The sequence below is a fragment of the Staurois parvus genome, unplaced genomic scaffold, assembly GCF_062004578.1.
Source record: "Staurois parvus isolate SC_StPar_1 unplaced genomic scaffold, SC_StPar_1.0 ptg000137l, whole genome shotgun sequence".
In the NCBI taxonomy this organism is placed as follows: domain Eukaryota; kingdom Metazoa; phylum Chordata; class Amphibia; order Anura; family Ranidae; genus Staurois; species Staurois parvus.
In genome coordinates this window covers 16,861,188-16,875,769 of record NW_028317933.1, presented here as the reverse complement: position 1 = coordinate 16,875,769, position 14,582 = coordinate 16,861,188, and the positions used below count along the sequence as shown (strand labels likewise).

Sequence of the window (14,582 nt, the reverse complement as noted above, 5' to 3'; positions counted from 1 at the left end):
CTTCTGGGTCAGGACAAGAAGGGGAGGGGAGCGGATGTGTCTGCTCTTCTCCCTCCCCTATACACGCCGGCAGGCACTGACTGGTCCCAGGCCTGCAGGTGGACAAGCGGAGCCCAGGAGACAGCGGGGGGGGGGCTTAGGCTGGCACCATAGAGGGCTGTGTGGACGCAATCAGGCGGCAGCGCTGCCGCCTGAATGCTTCCGTCTGACAGATGAGCCCTGTTGTTTGCCCACAGCAGGGCTAAAGGTAGCAAAAAACTACCTGCACGACACCTGGAACTACATGTCCCGGATGTTGGGCAATATAATTTGATGTTTCTTACATTTTTCACATGCGTCTCCTCTTTCTTATAGTGGGGGAGGGTGTTTACAGGACACTGTGCAGACAGACAGTGTGCCAACATAACATAAAAGGAAAAATGCAGGCTGTGATGAAAAAAAACTACACTAGTACATTTTTGAATGAACATTAGTACTAAATTTCTGAGTAAATTCGATGGCTTGACAAATGTCATTTAAATATTTGGTTTGCTTTCAACATTCCACAATAAAAAACACATACACCATTAGAAATGAGTTAATTAGAGAAAAGCTTTCAATCCTGCTCCTTCGAATTTTTTTTGTCACTGCAGTCAAAAATGAATGTCAATTTGACCCCACTAAAAACTGAACAGACATTCTTAAAACAAAAGATTTTGATGGAAATTATTCTAGTGTATGGCCAGCTCAAGTCAGATACTTCTTCTCTGTATTTGTTATCGTAGTGGCATGTAAAGGGTCCTGAGATAAAATACAGAAAACAATATTTGATAAGGTATAATAAACAGATGATACAATCCCCATAGCTCCTCCGGTCCTGCTGTTAAACAGATGTTCACAGAATCATTACAGCAGGTGGCTGAGCCTTTGGAAATTAATCACAGACAGCCAAAAGTCTGGAAAACATATACTTTTCCCCATCCAGTATAAAAATATATATAATTTTTTTAAGTGCACATCTACCCAAAATGTTTTTTTCTTAGAAACCGTAGGTAGGGTAGAACCCTGTCAGGGTTTCATTAGAGGGATTTACCCTCAATTTTTGTCTTTTTGATGGTTTACCAGGCAGGATGTAAAAGGAACTGCCTGCGTTTCTTTGAATCGGGTAATTTGTATGAAGATTTTATATATAAAATACAAAGCAGAACAAAGATTAAAAAAAACAAAACTACAAAATAAGAATACAGTAGAAACCGTTCCATAAAGAGACCATAAGTATTCAGAACCTACCAAATTAAACCTGGACAGGCGAAAAATTCATAAACCGAAACGTGATTTCCCATAGGAATGCATTGAAAAGCAATTAATCTGTTCCAGAGGTCAGAAAAAAGTTAAAAAAAAGTATTTTATCTGTTCAAAACTCTTTATAAAGATCACCGTAGCCTCCCTGGCGGTATTCCCATGTGTAGCTCGGGGTAAAGTTTCAGTACCACAAGTGGTAACCCCGAGCTACACTCGGGCTTACCATGCGGCACTGCTCAGGGATCTGTACTTCACTTACCTTGTCCTGCGCTCCCGCGATGTCCCTCCTGCAGTGTCCCCTGTAATGTCCTCCGGCGGATGCCGGCATCTGTCATCTGGGTTCTGTTCCCTGCGACTTCAGGACGTACGGGGATGGAACTGGCGGGAAATTTGAAAATGACAAAAAGTGACATTCACTAAATACACTAAAATCACATAGTAAAACATTACTGTATCAAACCATTTCACATACATTTTGTCCAGAGTGCTTTGTCCTGTGCCCTGCCTGTATTTTTACTGTTCTTTCTGCAGCGCATAAATATAGCGCGTTGTATCATATACTGTAGAAACAGTCAGACAAATAATGTTAAATAAATCAAAAGATATGGTAATATAATAAAATACATTGTAAATACTTCTATAAACATTGATACAAATTATAGAAATGTAAAACACATTAGAAACAGCAGAAACCTGACAGGTGTCAAAATCCTTTCCTACTGTTTTTAGAACTAGAAAAAAATGTTTTTGGCTTGGCATGCACATGATATGGTGCAAGGGGCAGTAATGGAAGGCAACCCAGGACAAAATAAACTAGGCTACTACTGATTGTTTCCTTCTTCTTGGTCTGTTTAGGTAGTAAAGGTACAAAAATCTGAAATATTTCAAATGTTTCAGATGATATACAACACTAATGGGGAAAATGAAATTGTTTTGCTTTCATTTTGTGGGAACTGGAAATTCACTGGGGAGGGGCCTTGACAATTCTAACCTGGATAGATTTGTGCTGTGTGACAGAGCTGTGTAAATCTCAGAACTGGGTGGACAAAAGTACAAATTATTTGACAGGTAAACTTAAATATATTGTAACTGTGTACTTTGCTCTTTGCCTGGAGTTCAGCTGTTTTGAGAGATAATGTGCTATGGGGACCTCCTCTTCTCGGGTCACCTTCTGGCCCCTCCCTCCTGCTTAGTGCCCCCCTAGCAAGCAGCTTGCTTTGAGGGCACCCGAACCGCTACTCTATGTGTCCATTTACACACAGAGCGCCTGTCAGCCCTGCCCCCACTCTCTTCTCAGTGGCTCACTGGCTGTGATTGCAGAAGTAGGAGCCAATGGCAACCGCTCCTGTCTCAGCCAATGAGGAGGGAGAGACCTGGAGAGCTGAGGTTCTTGTGCACATCACTAAATCAAGATGGGGCTCAGATAAGTTTTAGGGGGGGCTGGGGGACTGCAGAAGGTTTTTTAACTTCATGCATAGAATGAAAGTAAGGCTCTCCTCTCTCTCTCTCTCTCTCTCTCTCTCTCTCTCTCTTTCTCTCTCTCTCTGTCTCCTCACAGGACTCAGAGGCAGCAGAAGGAGCCATCCTGTGAGGAGGAAGTGGGGGCGGAGCCAAGATGCTCTGTGTGTGTCAATAGGTGCACACAGACTGACTTGGGATTGAGCCTGCATGAGCCTGCAGCAAACGGCTTGCTATGGGGGCACTTGAAAGGGAGGAGGAGCCGAGCGCACCAGTGGGGGACCTCAGAAGAGGAGGTTCAGGGTCAAACATCAACACGGGGACAAGGTGCTTTGGGGGGGAGCCCCCTCCGCCCAAAATTACCCCCCATGTTAAGGGCTTGTGGCCTGGTATGGTTCAAGGTACCAGCGAATGCCCCCCCCCCCCTTTCCCGACCTGCCGGGCTGCATGCTCGGATAAGGGCCTGGTATAGATTTTGGGGGGACCCCCACGCCATTTTTATTTTAATTTTGGCATGGGGGTTCTACTCAAAATCCATACCAGACCCAAAGGATCCATACCAGACCCAATATGGATGGAGGAGAGGACCCCACGCCATTTTCAAAATAATTTTTTTAATTACTAGCAATTCTTTTTTTTTACATTCAGCTGTTAGTGGGGAACTCCGATGACAGCTGAAACATTAACGCGTGGTTTTCACTACTAAAATACTGCATGACTTGATAAAATAACTCATGTGGTATTTTAGTAATTTTTTTTGTGAATTCAAACATTTTTTTCTTAAATGCTATGTGGTATCCTACCTCATACTCCGATGCAGTAAGATACTGCTTAGTGAATTGTGCCCAGTGAGCCTCTCACTGGGCCCCCTTCTGACCCTGGGCCCTCAGGCAATGCCCGAATGCCCAAATGGTCAGTCCGTCCCTGCCCCCAGCTCCCCTAACACTTACCTGAGCCTCATCCTGATCCAGTGATGTCCATGAGAGCCTTGATTCTCTGGGGACTCTCATTCCTGATTGGCTGAGGCATCAGCAAGAGCTATTGGCTCCCAGTGCTGTCAATCACAGCCAGTGAGCCAATCAGGAGAGGGAAGGGGTGGGGCTGAGCTGTGGCTCTGTGTTTGAGTGGACACGCAGAACCGCTGCTTGGGAGCATGCTTGCTTGGGTACCTCCATAGCAAACTGCTTGCTGTGGAGGCACTCAACAGGAAGGAGGGGTCAGGAGCACCGGCAGGGGACCCGAGAAGAGAAGGATCGCGGCTGCTCTGTGAAAAATCATTGCACAGAGCCGATAAGTATGACATGTTTGTTTTTTTAAAAAACAAGACTTTACTATAACTTTAGGTTATTAAAATAGAACTGAACTCTGGAAGCTGCACCCACCAAAATGAGGGCAGAGGACAAAGGACTAATCACCAGTATTGCCTGTAGTCTCCCTGCAGCTGATTTTTACTCTTTACTGACTTACAATGCCTGTACTGTGTCTCTGTGTGGAGGTGGCCCTTTTAGAAGAGACAGGGTTTTTGCTTCCTCGTGTTGGACTCTACAGCAAGGAGAACAGCGAGCAGTATACTAGTGTCTTCCTCATACCCTGATGCAAATCTCATGAGACTAGCAGTCAGGGGTGGGCAGGTGGGATGGCTGTCCTGGGCATTGTGGTATCATGTGAGGTGGGGTGGGCACCACAAGGAGATTGGGGCGAGGGGATTTGTGTTGAGAAGAGGAACTGGGGGGGGGGGGGCAGCAGGGGTGAGAACTGTAGGAGGGGAAATTTGAGGAGGTGGTGATTTTGGGGGGATTTGTGTTGTGAGGGGGCATGGGGGAAGAGGATTTGTGCTAGAAAAGGGGACTTGGGGGGTTTGTGTTATAAAAGTAATATGGTGAGGGGGAGGGGATTTGTGTTAGGAGAGGAATATTTGTCTTGGGGGGGGATTTGTGCTAGTAGGATGGGGGATTGGGGGGGAAATTTGTGCTGGAAAGGGGGATCTGGAGTGGGGGGAGAGGATTTGTGCTTGGAGGAGACATTTGAGAGGTAGAAGATTTGTGCTAGGAGGTGGATTTTTCTAGAGTTGGGGGGGAGGGGGGGATTTGTGCTGGGGGCCTATGGGGAGAGAGAGGATTTGGGCTGGGAGGGGGGATTTCAGCAGGGGGCGGTATAATACTGGGAGGAGGGGAAATTTATGTTGGGGGTAAGCATGCAGATTAGTGCTTGATATTGTTCAAGGGGGGGGGGGATTTTTCCTTACACATAATGCTCATACATCTTGGAGAGGGGGGCGGACATTATGGTATGTTTCCCCTGGGCTTTAATGACCTTGTTCCAGCACTGCAACAGTGCCTTAGATCTCACACTGCAGATACACAGCTATGAGGCTACAGCACAGGAACACCTAGCTACTGCCACATACCAGGAGGCGCACCAATATATTCCAGGAGGAGTTCTAGGCAATATGTAAGTTTCAATATGTAAAGCTTGTTCCCTATAACATAGTAAATCCTCAAATTTTCAGGTCCACTTTCATATATTTAGGATATACAATACATTTGATTTACATTTTACAAGTAGATAATGGTGTTTCTTATATTCAGTAAAACAGGAGGGCCTGAAGTTTGTGGAACAGGAGCTGGAGAATATTACAATCCCGGATTTGACTGGCACTGAGGGGAGATTCTCCTACAGCATCAACAAGTGAGTATGTATCCACACTTACCGGCTGTCCTGGACTGACAACGCCCAAGGTGATGGGGCTTTGATTAAAAAGGATGGAGTTCATACAAGTTAGGGATGTGTTTGATTATAAATGGCAGATGGGCAGCATGGTCTTTTCTGTCCCATATTTAAAGAGGTCATGTTGTAGTAGAGTAGAAAGTAGAAATGTATAGAATCAATGTTCCCTGATCTCACTTTCACCGGTAGGAAGGCTATGACGGTGGGAGTATGCTTCAATGAGGACAGTGTGTTCTGTTCCTCTTCACCCTCCACAGCCATCCGAGAACGTAGCAAGCAATGAGACTACTGCTTTGACAAATGGCATTTTTTTCCATCTTCAAGCACTTTCCTGAAGCATTTTAACTGACGTGCCCCACTCCCCTTCATTCCTCGTGAGACTCGTGTCTCAGGAAACTTTGGAGACAGAGAAAAGTGGCATTTGCCAAAGCAGATATCTCCTTGCTAGCTGCGTTGTTGGACAGCCATGGAAGAAGGAGGGATGCTCTGTCTGTCTGACCTCCTAGTTAGCCTTAGACAGCACATAGGAAGATGGGACAAAATACTAAACATATATTTGTACTATATATACATGTATGTATGTATATTTATATATTTGGACAAAGTACTAAACTTTCTTTGTCCCATGGGGAACAGAACACTTTAAGAAAAATTGGAGTGAAACGTCTTCTTTAAAGGTGCTTTTTTGTAACATAGTTTTGCTGGGAGTTTTTGGTAATCACATATATACAGTGCAGCAAAGTTGTGTTCATTCGATATATTCAGTGCAGCAAATTTCTGTTTAGAATGGTTTCTTTCAGACTACCATAAGAAAATGGTATTTATTTCAGTTTTTTTTTAATCAGTGTGTGTTGGCCAAAAACATAATCATGTAGGTCCTCTGACATCACTGCAAGATTATGTATTAGGCCTGGTTCACACCTATGTGTTTTTCAGTGCGTTTTCAGTTTTGCAGAAATGCACTGCAGTCCATTTAACATGGTTTCCTATGGGTCACGTTCACATCTGTGCATTTTCTACCAGTGATTTTTTCTGGAAAGGGTCAGGGACTTTTTTCTCTACAGCAGGTTGCATTTTTAGTTCTTTAGACTTCAATGAAAATGCATAAACAATGCAGTGCTTTTCTGCTGCGTTTTTGCTGGTTTATCCAGCAAAACAACAGACATCCCCCAAAAACACAAAATACATGCAAATTGAGTGTGAATAAAATGCAAAATGCACCAGAAAACTGCTGAATGCAACCTGCATAGCTGTGAACTGGCTCTAAAACACAACTAAGGCCTGGTTCACACCTATGTAAGTTGTGTTTGATGCATTTTCCCAGTGCATTTTGCATTACACAACTAATGTTTTAAGGCTAGTTCACATCATAGAAATGCAGTCTGGATGCGTTTCTGCATGTGCGCGGTTTTTATGCCTTCTGGTGCATTTTTTATGCATTCCAGTGCAATTCCCCCCTATTTATTTCTTCATCTTAAATAGGGCCATGTGAGTTCCGGTGCATTTTGGTGCATTTAGCTGCATTCCAGTGTGTTTTTGATGCGTTTTGCACTGGAAAGCACTGGAATTGACCAGATTGGTGTGAACTAGGCCATTGGAACCCATATAATGTACTGTCCATGTATTTTTGATGCAGAACAAAAATGCACTGCACTGCATTTGGTGTTAAGCGGTCTTTAGACCAGAAAGTTTCATTTGCAGGCAGGGGCGGACTGACCATTTGGAAACTCAGGCACTGCCTGAGGGCCCGGGGTCAGTAGGGGGCCCCATGAGATGCCCCTGGTACCTTTTTCATAGGGTTTTTTTGAGTTTGGGCAAGGACACAGGGGCCCCATGATCCCCTATTACCCGGGGGCCCCATGAGTTGTCAGTCTGCCCCTGTTTGCAGGGCAGAACCAGAAGATGTGACAAACTACCTCTATCTGACCATAAATAAACTAGCAGAGGACTGGCAACTTTGGAAATGCGGACGATATCTAGGGTTGATGTCTATAAAGGGTTTGCAACAAAAGCACATCCTCTGCTCTATGCATTGCTTCTCATTGCTTCTCCTTAGTGTTAGGAGTTCTGTATTGGCTTATAATCATCATTGTTAACAGGGACCCATACTATGGCCATATGGTGAAGGGGGGCTGGCTGTATTAAATATACTGGTCACCAGTGTTAAAGGGGACTGTTAGGTATGCAGTATAGACTGGGTGCATGCATAGTGGTCACTAATTGCTCAGGAAGTTTGGGTCCTCAACATAGTTATGCTATAGGATACTATTATTTTTAGTTAGAACCCTATTCTTTTCCATAAGAGTAGTAATACATAAGAATAATGACAATTTACTGTAATAAAAACCTTTTTATACAACTATGTTTTCCTGCACATCTGAAGGTAAGGTCTCCTGACTTTCTGCTCCCAGTAGATCTTTTAAACAGATCATACTGGTTGAGTTGATGATGCTTGATATTGTTAAAGCTGGCCATACACACTGAGCCTTGTATGGAAGATCTGATTTAGAAGTGAGGGCATATCTAAACAACCTACTGACTTTGTTTCCAATAAGACAGGCATTTCACTAGGTGGAGATTATAAAATCAGATTCTAACAATTTCGGCCATTTTTAATTTATAGAGAGAGCAAATTAGCTTTTTTTTCTTTATGTCTCTCTTGGGATTCTTTTTTTGAAATATAGATATGTGCAAAAATTTACATTTTTCAGTAGTAGACAGTTCAGCATAACAAACATGGGGGGAAGTTTTTACGAAGATCCCAAATTTTGAATGGCCTACATGCAAGTAGACAAGTAGATTGCAAATCTATATATACAGCAATATACTGTGTGTATATATATATATATTTATATTTATATATATATATATATATATATATATATATATAATTAATGTAAACCACTTTTGTCTTTTCCAGTGTTCGCGTCACACACTTACAGCTCGCGCAATCAGAACTTTTGTTTCAGCCTCACAGACAACTGGTGTTAGACATTAGTAATGCATCCATCAGTCTTAACTTCCAGAGGAAACTTCTGTACTGGCTCTTGTGAGTATATTCTTCATCATAATTGTATCCAAATGAAGAACAGTGTTTATCTAGAGCAGTGGTCTCCAAACTGCAGCCCGAGGACCAGATGCGGCCCTTTGCAGGCATATAACCGGCCCTTGGAGCAGTATTCCTCCAACAGAGATGGGGCGCTATTCCTTCTCCTACTGACCATAGGTGCTATGTAACTAACCACCAACCCTGAGGCATTTATTTTCACTGATGCTAGGCCTGGGATATTTTCTACCCCCACGGGCCACAGTCTGGCACCCCTAAAGTCTGAAGGACAGTAAACTGGCCCTTTGTTTAAGAAGTTTGGAGACCCCTGATTTAGATCTTTATTGGTGGAGAGAGAGCTGGAAAGACTAAACAATGGTGGCATCCAAAATCTAGAGCTAGATTGATAAACATGGTCCAACACTTGCAGTTAGTGTAACTGGTGGTTTGTCATTTTTTTATGCAGCTACGATGTGGGAATGATCAATGCATCAGCAGAAGGAGTGCACATTAAAACAGAGCTGGATCTTTCACGGGATTCAAAAGGACGTTTGAAGATTTCCAACATGACATGTGATGCGACTATCAACAGGATGCAAGCTGGATTCAGTGGAACACTCAAGTAAGCAACGGGGCATTACTAGTGTTGCCAACTGTCAGTCTTTTTACTGACAGCCGGTAAAAAAAACTGAGACTTTTCTCCTGCCAGTAAATGCTAGTGACGGGAAAAGGTTGCCAGTTAAAAATATGGCTGTGATGCTTAGCTCAGAACTGCACATGTGCAGTTCTGATCCAGAGCCAGCCAAGACCACCCGAGTGCCTGCTACAGTGTGTCTGGGTGGAGTTGGTGGGGGATGTGTTTGGCGGAGGCGGTACCTGAGTGTGTTGTGTGATGTCATGGTGCAAGGGAGCCAAGCGGAGTGGCCAGAACCTTGCATGCGGGTCTGCAGGATGGGAGTAAGGCAAGCCGGGAGCAGGGCTGTCAGTACTGCTTGGACTGGAGTGGACTGAAGGAACCATATGGCATGGAGAGAAACTGTCACTGTGACTCGGGATGGAATGTGTTATGTCAGTGAGGTGTCATCATCTGTGCTGCTGTCAGTGTCACTGTGAGCGTTAGTTTCATATCTGTGTGCCTGCCCATTCTAATTTCTTGCCCTCCTGAGTCCTGTCCCTGAGCTATTTATTTATTATATCGAAAATAAAATACATTTTTTTTGCCTTATTATTTATCTTAAATCACATTGCTAATTGCATATTGTTTGTAGCCTAAATGCTGAAATTTGCATTTTAACTGTAATTTTTTAATTTAGAAATTCCAGTAAAACTTTGCCTGTGCTAGTAAAATTTGGGTATCGTGTCAGTGAATTTCAATCTGTTAGGTTGGCAACACTGGGCATTACTGTAATGTAACTCAGTTTTAGATGGCGCATTACAAAATTCCAAAGAAGCCATGCCCAAAGTAAGTTCGCAATGGTCTTATTGTATTCTACAATATCCCACTCCTTCCTGCTTAATACCGCTCCCTTCCTTTGTCATTAATGTCAAAGGTGTACTTATAACCACAGCAGACCACACAATTACTTTGGGGCCCAGAAACATAAGGGGTCCATACTGTCTGAATGCACAGTCGTAAAATGCAGATACGCAATAGAATCTGGCAAATACATGTGAATTAAATGAATGTACATAATGTTTAGGGAATCCCTTTACAAATATGAAGAAAACATTAGTATTCTGTATTGCCATAGGAACTTTAGAGATACAGGGGTCCCCTTAATGGTTATGCTATGGGCCCCTAACAGATAGTTACAGATTGTTGAGTAAGCCAGCATAAATGGAGCTGAAAAAATACTGGTTCAACAAAAGTGAGAACGTGGCAAAGCTATTTAAATCCCAACTCCAACCAAACTTTTTAAAAAGTTTAATAAAATACAGAAGAAATGAAAATAAACTCTGAAAATCATATACTCAGCAATTTCTTTATTTAAAGCTGTTTTTGTCCCCATTTGGGAGAGCCCCCTTACTTCCTGTCCTGTTAAAACCTGAGTCTGCTTTTCTAAAGGAGTTGAGAATCTTCACACAATAAATTGTGTAAATATTCTATTCAGTTATCTAATTATGTGAAAAATAAAATTCCTGTTTACTTATTTTCATCTGCACACAATTTCGTATTCAAAGTGAGCAAGAATTTGCTTTCCACATGACTGGATAATGAAACTGAACATTCACACAATTTATTGAGTGAGGATTCTAAACTTCTTTAGTGAATCATCCCACATGCGTTGGTTTGACATTGTGTCTCCGAGGCAGAAATAAGAAATATTCTGTGTTACGGGGACGCAGACATCATTAATACTTGGCAAAGATTCTACCCACTCTATCCCAAACATGAAAAAGAGTTTTAGGTGCAGTTGAGCTTTAAAGTTGAACTCCTAAATAAGTGCATTTTGTTTAAATACAAGAGACACATGTATTGTTACTTGAATCTTTGCCATGTTTTTGTAATTCTTAAAAATTTGTGTAGTACTCTGTTGTGAAACTTTTCCTTTGTGTGGGAGCTTCCTGTAATCAAGACCAGTCACTGCTGCTCCCTCTCCTTGTGCAGGGTTGCTGGTCTTGTATCCGCCCCCTCCAGGCAGCCTATATTGGGTGGGGCCTTTTGAATCCCTCTTACAGCTCTGCTATCTGCATAGGCTATGTGCAGTTCATTGATGATATCACCACTACGTTTACAGAGTAATAACTGTGTTTAAAAAGGCATTTGGCACACAAAAAGGGATTTCTATCTTTGTGTCTGTTGACAGACAGGAATGAAATGGAAACTTTTTGCCCAAAGTTTACCTTTGTGTTATTGGTGCACTTTAAGTTCTTCTGTTCACTGAGTAAATTCTGCAATTAATGACTACAGGACAGCATGTAAAAACCAAAACTGGATGGAGTAGTCCCCCAACTAATAATAAGTGACTTACCATGGAGCGGAGTTTATGTAGAAACAGTGCATGCCTCCTTAAAACAACAGAATGGGAAAAATTCTTGCACAACCTCTTTAGACCACATCCAGAGTTTTGCTTTATTGGGCGTATCTTAAATCTTTACTTTGGTCTCAAGTAAAACTGTCTCTTTCATTGCAGGAGGGTATATGAATTCCTTGCTACATTCATAACCACTGGGATGCGATTCCTTTTAAACCAGCAGGTAGGTTTGAAGACTCTAAAGAATGTGAATATAGTGGCAATCAGGGGTGGACTGACAACTCATGGGGCCCCCCGGGCAATAGGGGATCATGGGGCCCCTGTGTCCTTGCCCAAACTCAAAAAAGCCTATGAAAAAGGTACAAGGGTATCTCATGGGGCCCCCTACTGACCCTGGGCCCTCGGGCAGTGCCCGAGTTTCCAAATGGTCAGTCCACCCCTGGTGGCAATGACAAGAACAGGGGAAAGATAGCAGGGTAGGAGGGAACATTTCCCTTGGGTTACACTTGTTTTTATATATGAATATCATTTCTGGTACTTTAATAGTATATGTACATGGCCCGGTGTTTTCAGTAGCTGTGAATGCCTTATGGTAGGGATGCACTGATACCAGTATCGGTGCCAATATCATAGTATTTTAATGAGTACTAATACCCATGAAAATGCTCCTGATACCAGAAACTGATACTTTGCTGTGCAATTTACATCAATACAAATTGCACCACAAAGATTAGCATGCAGTTTGAACAGGAAAGCGATTCCTGTTCATATCACATGCGGTTTCCCCACTGCTCCTGTGTGAACCCAGGAGTTCAAACAGGAGCAGTATGGCAAACCTCCCTGCAGGCATCCCATGCTGAGCTGAGAGTGGATGTGTGGGGATGCATACTATGGAGGCAAATGCTCCGTATTCTCAGAAGTAGGAGAGGAGAGAAAGCGGAAGGGATTTGAAATCCCTGCCGCTTTCTCTCCTCTCCTTGCAGGGAAGACAGTTCGAGCTAGAGGGCTTTTGATTGGTCAGCACCGTCACATGGACGGTGGTGACCAATCAGATGCCGTCGAGCCTGTACTGTCATTGCTGCAAGGAGAGGAGAGAAAGCCGTGGGGATTTCAAATACTTGCCGCTTTCTCTCCTTTCCTAGAGCTTAGAATATGGAGCACCTGCCACCATAGTATACATCCCCACACGCCCACTTTCTGTTGCGGGAAACCTCCCTGCACCGCTCCTGTATGAACTCAGGCTATGACAGCCTGGGTTCACACAGGAGCAGTGGGGAAACTGCATGTGATTTGTACAAGAATTGCATTCCTGCTCAATTTGCATGGTATTCTTTGCGGTGCATGTTGCGTTCATACATTTTGTATTGACGCAAATCACACTGCAAAGGATCGGTATTCGGTATTGGCGAGTACTTGACCAAAAATATTGGTACTTGTACTCTCCACTAAAAAAAAGGGGTATCGGTGCATACCTACCTTATGGCCATAATGTGGTGAACACCTGACTGTCACACCTATATGAGCTTGTTGGATATCCAATTCAAAAACTACAGGTATTAATAAGAAATCCCCCCCCCCCCTTCCTTTGCAACTATGACAGCCTCCATTCTTCCAGGGAGGCTTTACATGAGATTTTGGAGTGTGACTTTGGGATTTTCTACCTATTCAGCAATAAGAGCCTTTGTGAGGTTAGAAACTGATATTGCATGGGAAGACCTGGCTAACTGTGTTCTAATTTGTCCCAAAGGCGTTTAAGAAGGTTAACTCTTTCCCATTTACCCCAGCATCCCTTTAAAAGGTTCTGAACACCTGGGGGGCAGGAATAATCAGTGATCAAGTGACTGCTGGGATTGACTGTCACAGTGGTCACATGGTCAGAAACCGGTCCCGCTGGCTACCAATCGAGAGCTGTTTTTGACTGCACAGAAACAATAGCCACCTAGTGAAACATATGTGTGGCATGTGGGCGATAAAGTCCACCCTTTTACTGCTGCACATATGCATTGTGCAGACGGATACAGATTTAGGTCAGTGTTGTGTAGGCCTTTGGTGTTTCACTACCTCTTACTCATCAAACCATGTCTTTATGGAGCTGACTTTGTATGCAGGAGCACAGTCTTGTTGAAATAGAAAAGGGCCTTCCCCAAACTGTTCCACTAGGCTGGAAGCACACATTTGTCTAAAATGCTTTGAATATTGTAGAATTACTGTTACCATTCTCTGAAAACACCTGAACTCATCAAACTGGAGTTACATTTTGCCATACTGGGTGATCATTTTCACTTTTAATGTGAATTTTTAATTTTCAGATTTTAGTGAATAAGGTGAAACAATTCAGTCTGCAAAGAAGATCCAATCATGTGATCATGTGAAAATTACCAAAACAGGATTTTTGCGTGCACATGTTTGGATGGTTGATATTAGCATACCTCATTCAGTAATTTAAGTGAATTTTCTCTTTGCTAAGTGAACCTTCTTGTTGCAGAGGTGATTTTAATTTAGTGTAGCCTCCCTGGCGGCATTCCCGAGTGTAGCTCGGGGTAAAGTTTCAGTACCACAAGCGGTAACCCCGAGCTACACTCGGGCTTACCATGCGGCGTTGCTCTGGGATCCCTCGATCACTTACTTTGTCCTGCGCTCCTGCGATGTCCCTCCTGCAGTGTCCCTGGCAATGTCCTCCGGCGGATGCCGGCATCTGTCTTCTGGATTCCGTCCCCTGCGAGCGTCGAGACGTACGGGGATGGAACGGCGGGAAATTTGAAAATGAAAAAAGTGACATTCACTAAATTCACATAGTAAAACATTACTCTATCAAACCATTTCACATACATTTTGTCCCGAGTGCTTTGTCCTGTGCCCTGACTGCATTTTTACCGTTCTTTCTGCCTGGAAACTGAGAAAAGTCCATGGCGTCCAAAAAGTGTCCCTTTAGGTCAAAATCGGTTTTAGAGCAGCTAGAGAACAGCGATAGTAAATTAGAACTACTTGCAGAATTGAGTGATAATGATTCGTGGGGAAATTCGCCATCAGACACTGAAAACGATTCTGCGACTTTGCTATATTTCAAATTTCAGTGTTTTTGGTTTGATTATATT

General features: G+C 43.1%; 1 protein-coding gene across 1 annotated transcript in view; it reads left to right on the top strand.

The window, feature by feature from the left end:
- Positions 1-14,582, top strand: part of PLTP (phospholipid transfer protein) — an 88,664-nt gene that overhangs the window by 32,845 nt on the left and 41,237 nt on the right. The window contains exons 3-6 of the mRNA XM_089673420.1: positions 5,328-5,427; positions 8,387-8,515; positions 8,979-9,134; positions 11,647-11,710. Coding sequence (XP_089529546.1) covers positions 5,328-5,427; positions 8,387-8,515; positions 8,979-9,134; positions 11,647-11,710 — 449 coding nt within the window. The remainder of the gene's footprint in view (positions 1-5,327; positions 5,428-8,386; positions 8,516-8,978; positions 9,135-11,646; positions 11,711-14,582) is intronic.